This window comes from Neospora caninum, chromosome II, assembly GCF_000208865.1.
Source record: "Neospora caninum Liverpool complete genome, chromosome II".
Lineage (NCBI taxonomy): Eukaryota > Apicomplexa > Conoidasida > Eucoccidiorida > Sarcocystidae > Neospora > Neospora caninum.
This window is the reverse complement of record NC_018387.1, coordinates 2,077,536-2,095,467: the sequence shown is the minus strand read 5'-3', so window position 1 is coordinate 2,095,467 and position 17,932 is coordinate 2,077,536. Positions and strand designations below refer to the sequence as shown.

Here is a 17,932-nt window from a genome sequence, read left to right as displayed (position 1 = left end):
TTTAGGACAGCCGATATACACATTTATATACTTATGTTTGTTCATCATTTGAAAGGCGGAGATGCGTGCGCCGGCGACTGAATGCATAAATTCGTTTATATAGTTGTATACGTAACTACCTACAGACATGCTTCTCTATTGTATCACTAAGTAGTTTATTTGGCTCATAGAAGTGAGCTCACGTGCGTGATCCTGTAGCTTCAGTCGTATTAACCTTTAACATCTTTTGCATATGATTGAACTAAAGGCCACAGGCTGCTGCATATCTCGTGGACATAGACAGACAGACAGGAAAAAACGGGACAAATGCTGTTTCAGCGTAAGCAGAGCACTCAGTCGTGTTAGGGAAGCCCATGGATGGACCGGCATTCATCTTGGTGCTTGCCCCTGCTTTTTCCGAAAGCACTCATGTTCCCGCCCCTGCACGTGTACCCATACCTCGCTTCCATTACGGCGCGCAGCTGCCTTCATCTATTTCTCTGTTCCAGATATCGAAAGCGCGTTCCGCCAGACAATGATGCAGAGATGCAGAAGCCCAAGCAATCTCCTTGCAGAGCGTGAGTTTACTACATTCTGTAGCGTTTGTGTATACATCACGGGAAAATGCACCTGCTAAACAACCACAGGACACGGCATCTGGAAGCCCGGTGGAGCGCGTCCGATTTAGGGTGGGTGCTTTTTCGCAAAGCTCCCGTTATGACGCTTCTGCCCTTTTCGCTGCGCCTTCCAAAACATCGCGTGGTCCACATGATTCCAATGACACGACACTGCCTAGCTGCTCGTACAGACAGTGACACAAAAACTAGACTTCCAGAGAGGCGAAAAACAGGAGGACACCAATGCATCTCTACGAGGGTGCAGGAATTGTGGAATTGCGTCTTGCTGGCAACAGCAACAACAACGGTGATGAAATGGTTCGTGAGCTACAAAAAACCGTGGACCCAATCTGTGGTCTGTCTATGATCATCGCTGAGTCGAGTACCGACTGAGCAACAGTGGGATTCTGCGTGAGAAAAAAAGGGTCTGGGGTACCGCGTAGCTCAAGAAAGACGAAGAACACGGAGGTGTAGTGAGGAAGTGTCTTGTGCGAGCAGTTTGTGAGATCTTAAGTTTAGGGTTTATAATTGCTTATGCTGCTTCCTCTCTCACCAAGGGGAAGTGGCCATTTTTTATCTTCATACATGTTTCTCTTCGCTTCTTAATTGTAGGTTACCCGACGAGCTCGACCCTAAAATGGTGCGCGCGACTGTGGCGTTGCTTGGCAAGGAGAAGTTCCAAGAACTCTTCCCCAATCAGCCAGTTGGAGACGCTACGGTTCAGAAGTTATCCGAGGAGGTATCCGTCCCACAACAAGAATCGGCTTCTTCGTACTCATACAAGAGATAAACCGAAATACTACAGCGAACGAACAAACCCACTTATGGTCCAGGAATTCCGTCAGGAATGGCGAATGACGGAGGAAACGCGAAGCCATAGGCGCTGTCAAAGAGACAGTAAAAACCGCAAACACTAAAAAGGGACTGAAAACGGTGACCGCCATGAAGAATTCGAACTGTTTCTCCACAGACGGTAGACCCAGGATTGTTATTATCACATTAGAACTAGATACTGTTTTTGTACAAATGATCAGCGATCCAGAACTGTAAAACTCAAATAGAACAAACCGAAATAGTATAGTATCTAGGATACTGAATGACTTCAGTCATGAGATACAGAACTTCCATCAGCTTTTTCAGGGCCGTGCCGCTGTAATATTAAAATGGTCTGAATTTTTGCCTAGATACCCAGCGATAGCGAAGGCCGAACCATTCAAGGTATCATGATGAAAAGTGTTGGCCTTGTGTTTGCACGTTTTCCAAACTGTGATCGTCTGGTGCTCTCCAAAGTTTAACTGCGTCGGGGCAGAAAAAGCCGGTGTGGGTTCTGATCTCGTCTCCGTAGACTAAAGCGTATTACCTTGTCGGTTGAGCACGTTCGACTACAACGCAGAGTAGCTGCGTCATGGGAAAGCGTGTCTTGCAACTCATCACGTCTACTGTTGAGGAATCTCTGTCTACGGAGCAGACCGGTCGAGCAGGGTAAATGCAATTGTAAGGTAGAAGCTGGCGTCAGATGGTGATTACTGAACACGCGAGATGCCAACTTGAGAGACTTTTGTCATTGTACCTTCGCAGGAAATCTCCCGACATGCATATGCCAACACACGTACCAACATTCGTCTACCTCTTGATCTACGGTAAGCGGGGGTTTTCTTTCGTGGAATGCCGGCAAGCTATAAATACTCTGAAGAATCCCAAGGTTCGCCTCCAGTCGGGTACTTCTGGTTTTCCACATGAGAAAACAAGAGGCAGTGCCTCTGCGATAACCGTTGCTGGGCTGTGTCTAACGATAGTTCACCGTCAGATGTAATACGTGAGCTGGGTTAAGAACGTCTGGAGACAGTTTGTTCCGCGCCATTGCAGAGAAAAGGAAAACCGCGACGATAGCATGTTAGTGCACTGCTTGACCCTCCAGCAAGAGATGGTTTCCAGCTGTAGGGACAGATGAAGTTGTGTTTGTTTTGTGAGATGTGGTTGGCTAAACATGCAGGTCCGAGGCGCTGGATATGCTGGCAAGTCTTCTATATCACTTCATGGATGTTCGGGTTTTCCGACAGAGGTGGAAACGAAGATTCAAGGATAGTAGAGGGGCTGTACATGCAGAAAACACGGATGACATGAACAATTCCGTCGTACACCTTACCGAATTTGAGAAACCCGATGGGGCGAACTCCTAACACTAGGAGGTACTTTATTTTGTAGGACATGCTTTTCCAAAACGCAGCAGTCAGTTTTGTATCCATCGCCGCGTTGCCAGGGTGCGTGGTGTAAGGAAACGCACGCATACGTGAAACTGTGTGCATTGGTGGCTATTCATACCAAAATTTATTCTCACTTCTGGCATGCTGTGCAACTTGAGGGCTATAGATTTTTATTTACTTGAGGGTTGCTGTCACAATCTAGCAACTAAAACGCCATCCAGTACATATATGTCTTCAGCATCCGGAGACTTGTTCAATTGCCGCCCACTTGTTTATTTGGCAGTCAAAGACACCAACAGGCAAACCTTTGAGTAAAGCTCGTTCAGAAAAGTTACCGGTGCAAGCCGTCACTCTTACAGTCGTTTCCAGTTCCACTTCGGCATGCCTCTGCGACGGATATTCTTCTCTACTGCAGTCTTGTGGATAACAGTGCTCTTCTGCTTGAAAGGGGAGATGGTAGATCTCGCTACATTCAAGAGCACGAATATAGCCACTGCAGTGTTCGTATCTCTTGCACAGTTTTAGAGCGCGTGTCCATGCCTTCACACGCAGCTGATACTTCTTTCTCACTACTCAAAAGCGGATGCCAACACATGATCCATGATGGAAAAGAGTGTTATATATCATCATGAGAGCTATGGTTCTCGCTTGAGGTGCCATAGCTCCCAAAGCAATTCTCAAAGCCTTCATTTGACTCACACGATTCGTTGCAGCTTCCTCAACCTGAAGTGGTACGCGTATATTTCTTTTGCTGCAGCTCGATGTAGGCCGCGTAATAATTGGCCGAGTCCACTGGCCCCAAATGCTGGTGAGGTAGCTTGTTAGATTTAGTGATGCCATCCATGGTTTGGCCTCAGGAGACTCGGGGGACCAGCATTCCGATAACCCCTCGTGCAAGCGGTTGTATTTCCATCTAGAATGAGAGGCACCAGGCTCTATGTCAGTGCAGAGGCGGCATAGTGTGGAGAAACAGATTTTCTTCATTTTTTTTATATGTAGAACCGGCTGTTTAGTCTAGTGGTATGATTCTCGCTTTGGGTGCGAGAGGTCCCGGGTTCAATTCCCGGAACAGCCCGCTGTTGCAAGTTTTTGGCCCAATTTCGAAGCCGACAAGGCCAAAAGATACAGTTTCCGTAGGTTGAGGGATCGTGAGGTCAAGTTCACCGCCATTGACCTGAACGTCGGCCCGTACTTGTTGTTCAGTGTACTAACGTGATTCTGGCTTTGTACTGCTCTTTTCCGCTCTAGTCCGAACGGCGTTCCCTGGCACGGCAACGCCTGTGTAAAATGTGGAGGGATGTCAAACGATCGACGCCTTTTCGTCTGTATGGTAATATATCGTCCGTAACTAGCAAGCCGTCTGGTGGGCCGATCCGCCGTTAGAGTGGTGGAGTACTCACACAGCCAGACCTGAGCGTCGGGCGAATTCGTTACTAGTGCTCCGTATCGGTATGTTTTGTTGCTAAATGCAGATCATAGTTCTTTCCATGAGCGGCCATCTTCCTGTGCGTACATGCGACAGTACGGTGGAAGTCCTGGCAGTGACTCATTCGAACGGTTCGACGGATTAGCACTTGAAGCATTGAATTAGAATGAACTATGTATGCCGCGAATAGTATCCTTGCAACCGAGAAGGCTGTTTTGGGGGTTCCACTAACAAACTGCTCTTCCAGTCACAAGGAGAGACGCCTTTGGTTCCACGGACACGACACTATTCCGTTCAAAACCAAAACTGCTCTCCCTGCAAAATCCCGGACATCAGCAGGCCGAGTAGAGAACACTTGTAGCGTCAAGGAAAAGGAAGTTTCAAAATAAAAGATTGAAGGGCACCTCCTGCTGCATGAACTTTGCATGGAGTGTTGTGCTACGACGCTGCTGCCTGACCGGTCATCGAAACCACGTCATGGGGCGGTTCTGCGTGTTGTTGATCCACTGCAAAAGTAACAACCCATTTAGAGACACTTGCACGTAGTAAAGAAAAGCACGTCAACCGTTTCTAATGAAATGCATGTGAAACAGTTACGATCGCCTGCTGTATTTCACGTTGTTTGGGAGAGAAATGCAACGTCACTATTAATGCTGTTAGCCCTAGGCAAGATATGTTTTTGTGGGGTACAGTCTATGCTCACGTTTCTGGATTGCTGCGAGATTGTGCACGCCACAGCTCCAGTTTCGACACCTCATCCGGGGGCAGCTTACGCATCGTCGGGCTGGGTAGTGACGGTGGCGATCGTAAGAAGGTGTCTCCGTAGGTTAGACACTCGTCCCCGATGAACAAGAAAAGTTTAAAGTCGCACACGACGTGTCATCCCAAGCGAAATGTTGTCTTCTCGATCTGTTCTTCCGAATGGCGACACAGGATGCGGAGTGGCAGATGGATCAGATTAAGATCCAGATACGCATGACTTTTGGATAGTCAACGAGGAACAAAACGGTCCCTTCGAAAAGGAGATTATTAATATATTAAGAAAACCGCAGAAGGAGGCCAGCAACTCCAACACGAGAACACGAACATGAAAGAGGCGTCCCAAAACAGGCAGTCCTGCAATCTCCATACGAGATTATTTTAACAAATTCCCTCCACGCACGCAAGAGTCGGAATGATCTATAGTGTGTAAGAAGTCATTAACCAGAAGCATCAGTCCCACATTATGATACAAGACACCCCTCGACGTTCTCTCCAGTCTAAATCTATCTTCTATCGGCGTCGAGCAACCCGCAGATAACCGCAAGGTTTCGGTATCGCAGAATCGAAATCCTCTTCTTCCCACTCTAACAGGCTGTTTAGTCTAGTGGTATGATTCTCGCTTCGGGTGCGAGAGGTCCCGGGTTCAATTCCCGGAACAGCCCTTCCTTGTCCGTTTGTCCTTTTTTTTGAGACGCCAGTGCTTTTCTTCCCGTGAATGTGTAGGGCAGTCTCTCCTTCTGCGGAGTCTTTGTGGAGCCGTTCTCCTCGAAGGCAGACACTGGCTTTTTCTATTTCGTGTGTGGAGAAAGAAAGGCTCCGCTGTTTCGGTTTTCTCTCCCGCCGAACTTCCCAAGATTATGAACCAGGATCTAGCGGCTGGCATGCACAACGTCGATGGTTCTAGGGCTCGCTGGCTTCCTCATCAGGATTCCATTTAATGACGAAGGTATTAAAAATCCTTTTCGCAGCATAGCAGTTTTTTCGGTATCGTAGGTAATTCTGTTTCGTTACTTCAGACTTTGATCCTCCCCAGGACCAAGCCACTTTTTTTTTCTTGCCAGCGACCCTGGCATCTGCCGAGAAAAAGAAGGCGGCCGGGGCGACGCAGTGCTGCTAGGATCCGGAGGAAAACTCATTCTTCTTCATCATGCCCGCTGTCCATTCTTTGTATTTCTTGTTCGTTTTCTCCCCCCTCTATGGAAGGCAAGAGTCACTGCAGCAGCTTCGATTGCGGTACCACGCCAATCTGTGGCAGTAGGCGGGTTTCCCGCGCGTCACGGGCCTCGCCGACATCGCTGGTAAACCTGCACCGAAAGAGAGGGAAAAAACACATGGTCCCGTGGAAAACGGTACCCCTCTCGGCCGTTCCTTTAACCTGTATGACGTGATGCTTCTTTGGCTATTGCCGCAGTAAGTACACTGTTGCCCGCTCACCTTCTTTTTCCCGGTGCATTCGTCACCGGTGGGTTTTATTATACGTCCGCGTGAGCTTCCATGCTTCGGGGCTGTGGCACACCGGTGCTTCTCGTGTGTTCCCTTCGTTCCTTTCCGCTTACGTCTTTCCGCTCTTCTTTGGTCTCAGCTGTCTATCCGTCGTTCCTTGTCTTCGTCACTCTCCGCGGCGTCCTCCCTCTTTGAGTTCAGCGTTTCGCTCTCTCTTCTTCGGCGAAATCGCGGCTGTCTGTTTCTCTTCGCCACCCGCAACTCAGGGGCTCACTCTTCCTCGAGCCTGCCGACTGCGCTGTCTGGCCCGCCGTTTTTTCTGCCGCCTCTCCTGCCGATGGAGGTCCGCCCCCAGGCGGAGGTGCCCAGCCCGCCGTCCAGCGAGGTGTTACCCACGGAAGTGCCCTCATCGACGAATCTGATTCTGAATACCGCATCGCTGGTGAACTGGGCGTACTATGTTCTGGCTATTCTGGCGTTTCTGAGCGTCCGAAATGCAAAGCGAAGGGCGGACAGGTCCGCGCGGCGCGGGATTCGCTACCTTGAAGCCGCTCGCAGGAAGACACTACTGGAAGAGAGGAAAAAGTGGCAAGAACACCAAGGAAGGAAAGCGGCGAAAACGGGTGGTCTGGTAAGCCATGTAAGTTCTAGCGTAGCTTCGTCTTTCGCGCGATTGAGCGAGCGCGGGAAAGTGTAGACGAGACGCGATTGCGGGGAAAACCGAGAGCGAAAGCAGCGCAGGAAGGCGTCCCAACACCTCTTAGCGTTTCCGGCGTGGAACAGCCCACGCTGCGCAGAGGACTGAAATAAAATCGGATAAAGATTTTGTGGCGGAGCACAAAACGGACCAGAAGGATGCTGGCACAAGGACCGGTGGGATGATGCGACAGAGTCGACAGGAGCTGACGGGGCGCCACGGCAGAAAAGCGAAAAAGAAAAGACGGAGACAGCAAATGCGGACTTGAGAACCAGCAAATAAACGCAGTGGCACTTCTCGCTTGCACGTGCGGATTAAGGACGCCAGCACAACTCATGCTTCCTGTCTTCGTCCCCTCACATGTGCCCGGTGAAAAGCAAGGAGAATAAAGGAGTAACACCTTTCTCGTAACCAAAGCGGTACGCGACCTGCGAATGACTGTGTGCCGACCGAGTTACCTGATGTATGCAATTGCCGGGTGTCTCACACCTGGGCCGTGCGTTGGGGAACAGTAATTAGAAAAGGGAAATCTGAAAAGAGGGAAATTTGGCGTTTCGGAGTCAATGAGGACGACGTCTGGTGCGTTCTCGAATGTGGTGCCGTCCGTCTCTTCAGTTTTCCTGAGGACAGCGACGATCTTTATTTCCTCTTCCTGAGTACACATGGCTTCCTTCATGTAGAGAAATAGTTATGGAGACGGCTATTGCATCTTCCGTTTAGAAGGAGAGGTTCATTATGTTTCCTCCTCTTCTTTCATCTGCCCTTCCAGGTTCATCCACTGTCATACGTGTTAGTCACTTGTTAACGCTGCCTTCGGTCTGTCTTTTCTCTCGCGTCCTCGTATTTGCTGCCTACCTTGCTCTTCTCGTCCACGGCTCTAGCCTCTCTCTTTGTTCTTCTTTACGGCATCGTCCTACGGGGAATACACTGGGAACTGAAAGTTTCACGCTCCCAAAGGTAACGCTTTGTTCTGCAATTTGCCCCCACGGAGAACCACACATCGATGACAAAGGCTTTTTGGAACGCAAAACGCCGTTTCCTGTGTCTCTCCGCTGTGCCGCTCGCGAAACTGAATGCGAGTCTATATTTGGTTTTTTCTTCCGTTCAGCCGAACGGGAAGGTTTCCATGTCATTGATGGTGTTTTTTCAAACGGAAACTGTGACGACGAATCTTGTCACAGCGAATCCGTTCGCACAACCGCCTATGCGCAAAGCCTCAGTGTGGTGTGTCTCAAGAAGGCATTGGAAAACGAAACGGCGAGCTTGGCGGGTATCGCGTATCCAGGTGACCCAGGTTAGAGTGCGGACGATGCGGTTGTAGTGTCGAGCCTGCCGACCCTATATGTGATCTTGATCTAGTACGCAAACTACCGAAGGAAAGGAAACGGAGTACGAAAAGCAACGCATACCTTTTTTTTCAAGGGGCGGTCCAGAGATCTAGGTGAGTTCCCGCTGGTCGAAGGAGACGGAAAGAATGACCGACTTTAGCGCCTTTCCCGCCCTGTCACGGTTTGATGTTTCTTGTAGGAACGTCTGTTCATTTCTCGTGTCATTGCGGTTTTGTTCGTCATAGTGTCCTTCGATGTCCACGAATTCTCGCCCGACACTGCAACCCAGTTGAGTGAGGCGCATTGTCGCCCTGTGATCAACGCCTCGACAGATGCCGAGTTTTCGACGAAACGCAAGTCTAGCGTCTAACAGTCTCGTTTCACCAGCGGAAAGGACGTTGGCCTCTTCCCATCCCCTTCCTCTATTTAGGGCACCAACCCGAAACGTCTTATCTTTTCTTGCTCGATAGTCTGCTAACGAGGCAGGCGCGCAAGGACTGAAGCCCGGTCTGTGTGGCCGTCTAGACGCTCACTGTGGGATGGACAGGCACACGTACCAAATGGTCCCACATCTACAGACAGGTATACAGGCAGTTTTTATACTTGTGTATGGCTGCAGAGGCGCACAGCGTCGGAGGCTCCGAAGCATTCGATCCACCGCGGAAGCCGTCGCTCGGACTCTCAACGGGCGATCCGACATGGCGCCTAGCGCCAAGGCTTATGTAGTTTCACGTCCGATGTGGGAGTTCGCACATGTGTGTTTGTCACCACTGCATACGCTTTCTCCGTTAACTGGCCTTGCCTTTTGGAACCCTGAAACACGTCAGAAAGCTGATATCTGCCGATGTCAGAAGTGGATACCGTTCGGCGATCGGTGCCTTTGCCTGAATGGTGGCGCAACTCTGTGCGGTGCCCGGCTTCTCAGCGAGTCAATCACGTGTAACAGGACTTGTGTTTTCTGTTTCTTCCGAGATCTAACGTGTTTTAACGCAAGGGCATGTGGGCTGCCGCAGTGGCGGAAAGAACAGTTGGAACAGAGGACGGAAGCGGTTTCCTGTAGAGTGTTCCCCCCTCTCTGCGGCAAAGTCTGCGAAGGAAAATGTGGTGTAACGGCTACTTCGTCCCGTCTCTCTGTTGCGCATGAACAACAGAAACGCATGGAGGAAGGCAAAAGAAAAAACTAAAGGCAAGACATGAAGGAGTGTACTTGCTAGCGATAAACATAAGAGAATCCGCGCCACCGGCCAGAAGTAAAGGCCCTGTGGAAAAAACGTGTGTACGGCAAAAAACAGCGCGAGAGAAGGAAGTCGACAGAGTCCGCATACGGCCATCTCGCGAATCCACGAGCACTGTAAGAGTCATCCTTTCTTCTCCGCCGTCGAATTAGCTGTTTATCTCTTCCCGAAGTGCCCGAGACAGAGGAGCACAAGGCGGCAGTGGGAGACACCAAACGAAGACTGTTCCCTTTGACCACGCAAGAGTCTCTAGAAGCCAGCGCGAGTGACTGGCGACAGCAGATGAAAAAGACGGGAAGAAACAGAATGCGAAAACCAAGAAGCGCCGGAAACTCAGAGGAGGTTAGATGCTCTCGTAGTTGGTGTCAATCGAGCGGAACGACGCGAAGAATTCCTGAAAGTCCAACAGGAAACAAAAAAACAAATCGAGCTCTACATCGTACGCCCCAGCGCAAGAAAACGGCGCACTGCAAACTGAGAGTGAAGTTGCACACACGAACGCTCGCGTGACACGTCTCTGGCTTTCGTCTTGATCTGATGTTTCTTCCAGTCTGCCCTGGTCCTGCTCCGAACCCATTCATATAAAACTGATCTATGCCTTGTCTCACTCTCGGCTCGAATCGTCCCCTACAGCCTTGCTCGACGCATTTCCAGTTTACAAAACGGCTGTATTCAAACTGCCGAAGACGACCTCGGCGACGCACTCTTCCCCGATGGCCCTTTTAAGTCAATAGGCAGGCTGTGCAGCCGTTGAAGGCATGCAGCCGAGAAGGACTGCTTTCTCACTTTCGCCTCACCTTAAGAAGCAACTGAAGTGCGAAGAGGTCCAGAATGCCGCACGTTTCTCTGCAAGAGTGCATCGCCCACTGGGGAATGCCGATGTCGATTGTCCGGACACCTGAACCGCATTGTGGCACGGCGGCACAGCAACACTCGAAATGCACACCTAAAAACGTGGCAAAATTTACATACATCTGTGGAAGCAAACACATGCCTTGCTTGTACATACATATACACGTATATATATATATATATATATATATATCCAGAGCATGTGGCAAGTGGCCTCTTTTCCTTCCACGTACCGAGGCGCGCGCTGAGAATCGGGCCCACAGTGCTGCCGCATCTCGAGTCGTTCTTGACTGTGAACAGCTGCATGGGCACCTGGCCTCTCTCAGCAACTGCGCGCGTGAGAGCCATCGACGCCGCATTCGTCGCGTATCTTTGGTTGGCATTTTCTTTGATGACGACGCCCTGGGAGGGAACAAAAGGGGAGCAAGGAGCGACAAGCCACGCAAGAGGTCAGCGGAAGGACAAGGAGAAGCAAGCAGAGCCAAGAGACAGCACAAACCAACCCGGAAACGGCCGGGACAAAACACGGGGCAGATTCTACAAACCATCTGAGCGGGTATGAGTGTTGTCCTCTCTCTCTCTCTCTACACATATATATATATATATATATATATGGGTGGAGGCGAGCATTTCCTAAAATGCTGTTCGTCTTACTTGCTGCATCAGGGGTTTGTTTTGGCCCTGGTGGCGATCAGCATAATTCGGATGGACGCCATGCGCCATATCCTGGAAAGGGAAAAGGAAGGCGGGGCAGAGCGACGAAGCTAAGAGGAAAAGACAGAGGCAGCCGCCGAGGCGAAAAGAGACGAGCACCAAAGGGAGACAGACAGAAGGTGGACGACGAAAAGGAGCACCGAGCAGGAAAAGAGGCTGTGGGGCCCGCGAGCGACGCCCGCCAGGAGCAACCGCGTAAAATACAAGAGGCAATACCTCCAAAAACGGAAGAAGGGACACCGAGCAAGCGGCCGACTCACGGAGCTGACGAGGAACGAGCGGGAAAGGATTTGAGGATATGTGTCCCCGACGGAAAGAGCCTGTGCGATGCGCTCCATCCACACCTGCAGAAAAGAGACAGAGTGACACTGCTGTGTTTGGATGAAGACACCGGAGAGAACCGAAAATACGCCGGGAGAGACAAAGACAGGGGGAAGGCGCGCCACAGAACGAGGTGGATATGGAGGAGCGACGAGACAGTGTTGCGGAGAGACGGCGCAGAAACTGGGAGACCTCAGAATGCAGAAAAGCCGAGGTAAGAGAGAGAGAGACATGACGGTGAGACAGTTTTTTGTTCGTTCCAAGCTCGACGGCAACGCCAAACCTGAGGTGCGATAGAAAGAAAGAGCACCAGCCCGACGCGGGGAAGCGGGAGGAAATCAGCGACCGAAAACGAATTTCCATAGATCAAAACGTGGAACCACAGAGCCCCCCCCCCCCCCCCCCCAACCGCCAGAAGAAAACAGCTTCGAATCAAGGAGAGAGAAACGCGACGCGAACGAGCCTGCCTCCGCCACGTTGGCCACGGCTTGCCTTCGGCTCACCATCAAGACGCTGGATCCCGCGCCTGTGTAGCTTTCACTGCCGATTTCTTCGTGATCGAAGCCAACCGCCATCGAAATCTCTTCAGGGTGGGGACTGCCGCACTCCAGCAAGGCAGAGAACGCAGCCCATGTCGATCCCAAGTTGTCTAAGCGCGGGGATTCAACGAACTCTTCGTGGACACCGCAAAACCTGCCAGGCTGAAAAAACGCAGAGGCAAGTTAGACGAAATACGGTAGGTGTGGTCGGCGAAGTGCGTGTACACGTATTTGAATGTGTGTATGTGTGTATGTGTATTCGCAGTGAGGGACTGCACGCCTAGCGCAAGTGGGTTCGACTTCGAGGAACGTAGCAGCCTGCAAATGCGGAGCAGACGCCCGCCAGTGGGTGTGGTTTGTGGACTCAGAGACGTGGGCGTCCAACAAAGCGAAGAAAGCTGCACAGTTCACAGGACACGAAACCGCGACTGACTGCGGCTCGGGGGAAGGAGATGCACGTCTACCACATCTCTCCCCAAACATGCAGATATAAAGATACACAAAAAAGCGGCGTGCTCTTGCGAGAATGAAAAGAGGTCCGGAGCGCCCCGAAGCGATGCGCGAAACGTACTGTGGCGTCCATGAGACACAGATCCCACTCGACGATATCTTGGATCTCGACTTCCAACTCCCTGTGCAGCACACAAAGTGAAAACAGGATAGCGAGTTCCCGTTCCGGCGGACAGCCCATGAACAGACGCAAGGTACGCGGCGAACTCGCGAAAGAACAGAAGACGTGGTGACGAAAGCCCGTCGACTCAGGCCACCAGACGAAAAGCGTACATCGGCTGAGAGGCTGTAAGAAACGAAAGAAGGCATAAAAGCGTGGACGACGCATCAGCAAGCCCGAGGGAGAGCGAATTTGCACGGCGACCAAGAGAGGCGAGGAAAGGAAGAGGCAAAAACAGGAAGCAACAGGCTTGGATGCAGCTCGTTTCCCCCAGACGGTGTAGACGCTAGACCCCCCCCCCCCCCCGAAAGGAGAAACACGGCGCCGTTATGGTCCTACTTTGCGATGAGAGTGAGAAGCGGAGGAGCGGCGCGCTCGTCCTTCCGCTTGTTCAGGAGAGGGCAAGCGTTTTTTACTTCGGCTTCGCTGTTTGCCTCGTCGGTCCTTTTCTCGTCCCCTGTTGCGTCCTTCTCGTTCGCCGCCAGCAGCTGTCTGTACACCTCCGTGCAAAGGACGGGTTGCAGGTGGATTTCCTGCGCACACCATCGAAGCGCCACACACGTGGGAGACGGAGACGCTTGGCAGGAGAAGCGAGATTCAGCGGCCGGAAACAGCGGCCGAACTGGAGACGGCCGTGGGAACTACGAGAGGCAGACGGAAGGGAGACGCAGAAACAGGGGGCGAGAGAGCTCGAGATCCTGCCAGGACTGAGGAACTCGAAAAAAACGGGAAGCAGGCGAAAGGCGACGCGTTCACAGAAACGCCTACGCCCCCACCAAAGAGAGATAAGATAAGGGGAGAAAACAACTACTCAGAGCGTGGAGCTGTACCTTGTTGATTTTGAAGGCTGAAATTTCTTCTGCAGACTGCAGGTGAATGGCGAGATTCGGCAGGACGAGGATCGGACGATCTATGCGAATGAGTTTCTCGGTCAACGCCGACCCTGCAGATGCAAAATCGAACGAGAGATTTCCCCCATTGACTCCGAAGCGAGAAACACAGAAGGGTGGGCGTCGTTCTGTTTCCTTGCGTGGATGTGCGGGCGAGAATTCGAAGGAAAAACGAATAAGCTCGCGAGTGCGGGAAAAGGAACGCACCAGCCAGACGTGTTCCTGCTTCGCGCGGGGGCATCACTCGAAACCGACGGAACCAAACGTGCGTCCCATCGGGCAGATGCAAGCAGGCGAACGTCGTGACTTCAACTCAGTTCCTGTCTGCATCCCTCGCCGTCGTCTCGCGCTCACCGTCTTTTGCCTTCACTACAACCTTCCCGGCGACGCCTAAACCTCGGTCAAACCACGTGTGCCACAGCCCGCCTCCGTAGCACTCGACTCCGACCTGGGAAGAGATCGGTGGGGAGACAGTCGCTAGAAGAGGGGGTAAAGAGCCCCGGAATCGAGCGGAAGTGAAAAAGAACCGAGCTGGAGTCTCGATACGTTCATACAGTCGTGCGAGTCATAGGGTGGCCGACCTCCTCCCGAACAAGCACCACAACGTTGTGCGCGTGAGAGAAGACGCACCTCCACAGGGCGAAAACCAAAATCATCTGCATCGCAGGAGAGTGTCTCTACCTCGACGGCTAGGTCAAAAATGCGACCCCAAACCGGATCTTTCGCGAGCGGAAGGAAAGGCGAAACGGGGCAACACGCCGGATCATGGCCAACTCTCAAGAGCCCCAACGTTTACCTGTTGAATGCCTTCCTTCTTCACGTTGCTGTTAGGACGGAGACGCAGACAGGGAGAGTCTGTGTGGGCCGCAACGATTGTGAAACCTCCGCTGGTGGCTTTGAACTTTTCGCCTGCGAGCAACGGGAAAAGCAAAACGAGAGCTGGCCCGGTGTTTGCCGTCCTCGGCCTGAGCTGCGAGACTTCCCGAACGTCCGCGATGGCGCCGGGACCTATACACCTTGGAAGAGAGAGCCCAACCAGGCAGAGGCATACCTGACGACTCTAATGCTCTTGGTGGCGGAAACGTAGGAAAGACGCTTCGAGCACCAGTCCTCCACTGACACATGGGAATCTACATATACAGCCTGACTGCATCTACAAAAACATACACAGACGTATATATATATATATATATTTGCTGTCTTGTGTTTATGTGGTGTTGCAAAAGGCGGTCCTCACACGAGCGCATTCAGTTGAGAACAGCCTCACAGAGTCGAGAAAGAGGCAGCACACGAGCGCAAAGGAGCGGCCTTATGCGGTATTTCAGGGGAGTACTCTCGACTCTTCAGACAGGCGAAAAAGCGAGCGTATGAAACATTTTCGTGAGTTCGTCCCTTACCGATGACGAACGCGGCGATGCACGACTGATTGCGGGTCACAAAGTACTTTCCTCCGAGGCGCAGATCCCACTTCTCTCTGAGATAGAAAGAGAGAGACAATGAGCGAACCTGCCTCGGTGGCCGTGGAACGAGAAGGGCGAGAGACAAAAAGAGAGGGGACACGAATGCACACACTGCAAGTCATCTCCAGCCTCTCGTTATTCCTGTCACCTCTTCGCTTTCAGTCTTCGCGCCGAGTCGGCACGAGCGTTGTGCCAGCAAAGCAAAGACGGCCCGCGTGTGCTTGCCACGTTCTTTCAGGCCTGTTTTTCATGCCGTCGCACTCTGCCTTCGTCTCTTCTCTCTCCTTTGTCCTCGGTGTTTCGTCTCACCTTTCATCCAGCTGAGAAAAGCCGCTGGCTAGTAGCCTTCGTTGAACTGCGAGAACTGAGTGATAGGGTGAGCCTGTCTCGTTGACAAACGAGAGAAAATTGGCGCCGTATTTTCTGCCGCCTTCAAGAAGTGCAGCGGCGGCTGCACTGCTTGCACTCAACATTGTTGTGAGCTTCAGGGAAATGCAGAAGGCCAGGGAAAATCACGAAGGCGAATACGGGGCAAATAGAAGGAATGCTAGTAGAGGGGAAAAACGAGGGCACTGCAGGAAAAAACCGGAGAGGAAAAGCACAACTCAGAACAACAAACGCGGCGGTGAAAGGAGGAATGGCGCACTCTTTGAGAAAAGAGATGCGCAACGGTGAGATGTGCTCTCGTGTAGAGAAAATCAGAAGCCCCGGTGGAACACCGCAAGACGGAGGGGGGTCCAAATGAGCCTCGGCAAACAGCACGCTATTGCTGCTGGCTGGTGACTCGTCAGTCCGCCTAGACAGCGCCGGAGACTTCTTCTGCGCACCGATATTCGAACATGTGAACGCGGGTGCACAAAATTAACAGGAGAAAGTGGTACCCGTCGCAAAAACATCCGTTTGCGTGATTCGCGATCAGTGGAAAACCCTCGCCATTCCCGCCTGACCAGAGCACTCTCTTCTTCAACCTACATGCATGCGCAAACCGAGCCCAGGCACGCAACGTGGAGACCGGCAGGCAGTGAACGGCAGCGGACCATTTCCATTTAGACAGAAAGGCGCATTTTATCGTAAAGAGGAGGAGTCCTTCGCGATGTTCACGATCCTTTCGACTCCAGCTTTCCTGATGGGAGGAACGAATGACCCTTTCCGTCCTTCGTCGACATTCAACCGGCATGGCCGACACCGTCAGCCGGAAGCACACCGGGGAACTGCCTGTAGTGCACAGACCATCTCCATTTTTGTGTATTTCTTGCATTTCCCGGCACACAAAATGACATTCACGTTTTCATATGCGACTACAGAAAAGCGTTAATCTGCATACTGCCAGTAGCAACACGCCTCACACGCACACCGTAACAGCGGCGTTCGCCAGCGTGTTTTTCGGCTTCTGTGGCCAGAACAGCAGCCTTCATGTCTCTGAGATGCAGACGTTCATGCTAAATCTCGTGCAGAATAGCGTGGCTAATGCACTGGGAGTCCTCTGCCGTCGTACAGGAGTGATGCACAGTTCTATGTAGCGCACGTACTACGTGCTGTAGCAAGTTCGTAGTCCGTTGCTTGACAGACCACCACACTAATCCCACTGGTCCCGTTTGGAGGACGGAGCGTGTCGAGATCAATTCTTTTCTTCAAGTTGACTAAAGGAGCAAGAAGAAAGCTTAAAGCCCACTTGCTTCTTCCGGCCAGACGCCGCGAGGCTGTCGGATACAGGACCGTTGCAAGACGTGGCAGCAGGCAGCAAGAGCGCTGTCGCTGTGTGCTCATTGAAGGTCGCGACTGCCGCCGCGTGCATTCGTAACTTCATCACTCTTCGTAGACCGACAACAGAAGGGTTTGCAGTCTCCTCTAGGGAAACTTTCGGCGGGACAAAGGCACATGCAGGCTCATTTTCCTCTGACAATTTCGGTGTCAAACATCCTTGAAGCAAAGGGGTTTCATTTGTACCTGCAGAAACCAGTTTGGTGTTGCTAGAAACATCTGCAACGGCTGCTTCATAGTAAGTTGCATTTCCGATTACGGTAAGCAACTCTTTTCCCAGATCGAAGACCGGATCAAGTGTCGCTTCGCACCTGGGAGACCGCACAGCGTTGTGGTGGCCCCAAAAGCCTCGTCGGGACCGTCTGGAAAACACGACTTTGTTGCCAGCCACGGCCCACAACACATGTGCTACAACATACACCTCACACGCCAGGAATCAGAACGCAAAGTGTTCCCCCTGCGTACTCACCGTGCCTGCGGTTAAGTACCGACTTCTCTGTTGTGCAGGCACGGCGGCGCCGGAGCAGCCCTGCAGATTCGCTATTGGCAACCGTATCGTGAGTGTGAAGGAGTCTGACAGCCTGGTACATGTCTCAGAATCGGAACAAACAGAAAGCACTATGTCTCGTACGCTTCCTTTCACTGCCCTACCTACCAGTGTAAAAGTCTCTGTTCGTTTCGGTCTCCGGGGGGGGGGGATCCGGGAGGAACAACCAGCAAGGTGGACTACGCAGTTCGAGAAATCCGGTCTACCGTGTTGTCTGAAGAGATTTCAGCGACTCGAAAAACAGAACTTCCAACCGAGGGAGGCCAGATGAAAGACTCTCCGCTCGCTTTGACCCACACAAACGAAGATATCTGGCTCGGCAAACAAAATTTTCCATGGCTGCCTGCGGAGCGACGCGGCTGGCCGACAGACGCTGCGTTCACGGAGAGCATCGTTGTCTGCTCCGTTCCAGTTTGATCGCCTGCAGTGGCTTTGTGCGTTTTTTTCCAAATGTGTGCCTGGAGAACAGTTACGCGTGTCTTGGGCA

The 17,932-nt window shown here is 51.9% G+C and overlaps 3 protein-coding genes and 2 non-coding genes across 5 annotated transcripts in view; 4 read left to right on the top strand and 1 right to left on the bottom strand.

Annotated features, from left to right (window-relative positions):
- Positions 1-1,386, top strand: part of NCLIV_006880 (conserved hypothetical protein) — a gene marked incomplete at both ends in the record, with an annotated part of 28,592 nt that extends 27,206 nt beyond the window's left edge. The window contains 2 exons of the mRNA XM_003880199.1: positions 489-557; positions 1,209-1,386. Of these exons, the coding sequence (XP_003880248.1) occupies positions 489-557; positions 1,209-1,386 (247 nt within the window). The remainder of the gene's footprint in view (positions 1-488; positions 558-1,208) is intronic.
- A 2,417-nt stretch (positions 1,387-3,803) lies between these two features.
- NCLIV_t030006 lies at positions 3,804-3,875 on the top strand. Its single transcript has one exon. It is a non-coding gene; the product is annotated as a tRNA-Pro (tRNA).
- A 1,703-nt stretch (positions 3,876-5,578) lies between these two features.
- Positions 5,579-5,650, top strand: NCLIV_t030005. The gene has a single exon. It is a non-coding gene; the product is annotated as a tRNA-Pro (tRNA).
- A 1,118-nt stretch (positions 5,651-6,768) lies between these two features.
- Positions 6,769-7,128, top strand: NCLIV_006870 (conserved hypothetical protein; the record flags this gene model as incomplete). The annotated part of the gene is made up of 1 exon (XM_003880198.1): positions 6,769-7,128. The coding sequence occupies one exon, from the start codon at positions 6,769-6,771 to the stop codon at positions 7,126-7,128; it is 360 nt and encodes a 119-aa protein (XP_003880247.1).
- A 2,906-nt stretch (positions 7,129-10,034) lies between these two features.
- On the bottom strand, positions 10,035-15,610 carry NCLIV_006860 (hypothetical protein; the record flags this gene model as incomplete). Its single annotated transcript, XM_003880197.1, has 13 exons — positions 10,035-10,085; positions 10,489-10,589; positions 10,777-10,945; positions 11,198-11,269; positions 11,518-11,601; positions 12,082-12,279; positions 12,689-12,749; positions 13,127-13,320; positions 13,618-13,730; positions 14,032-14,125; positions 14,474-14,586; positions 15,075-15,151; positions 15,447-15,610. 13 exons carry the CDS (start codon positions 15,608-15,610, stop codon positions 10,035-10,037), a joined length of 1,491 nt encoding a protein of 496 aa, XP_003880246.1.
- Between the last annotated feature and the right edge of the window lie 2,322 nt (positions 15,611-17,932).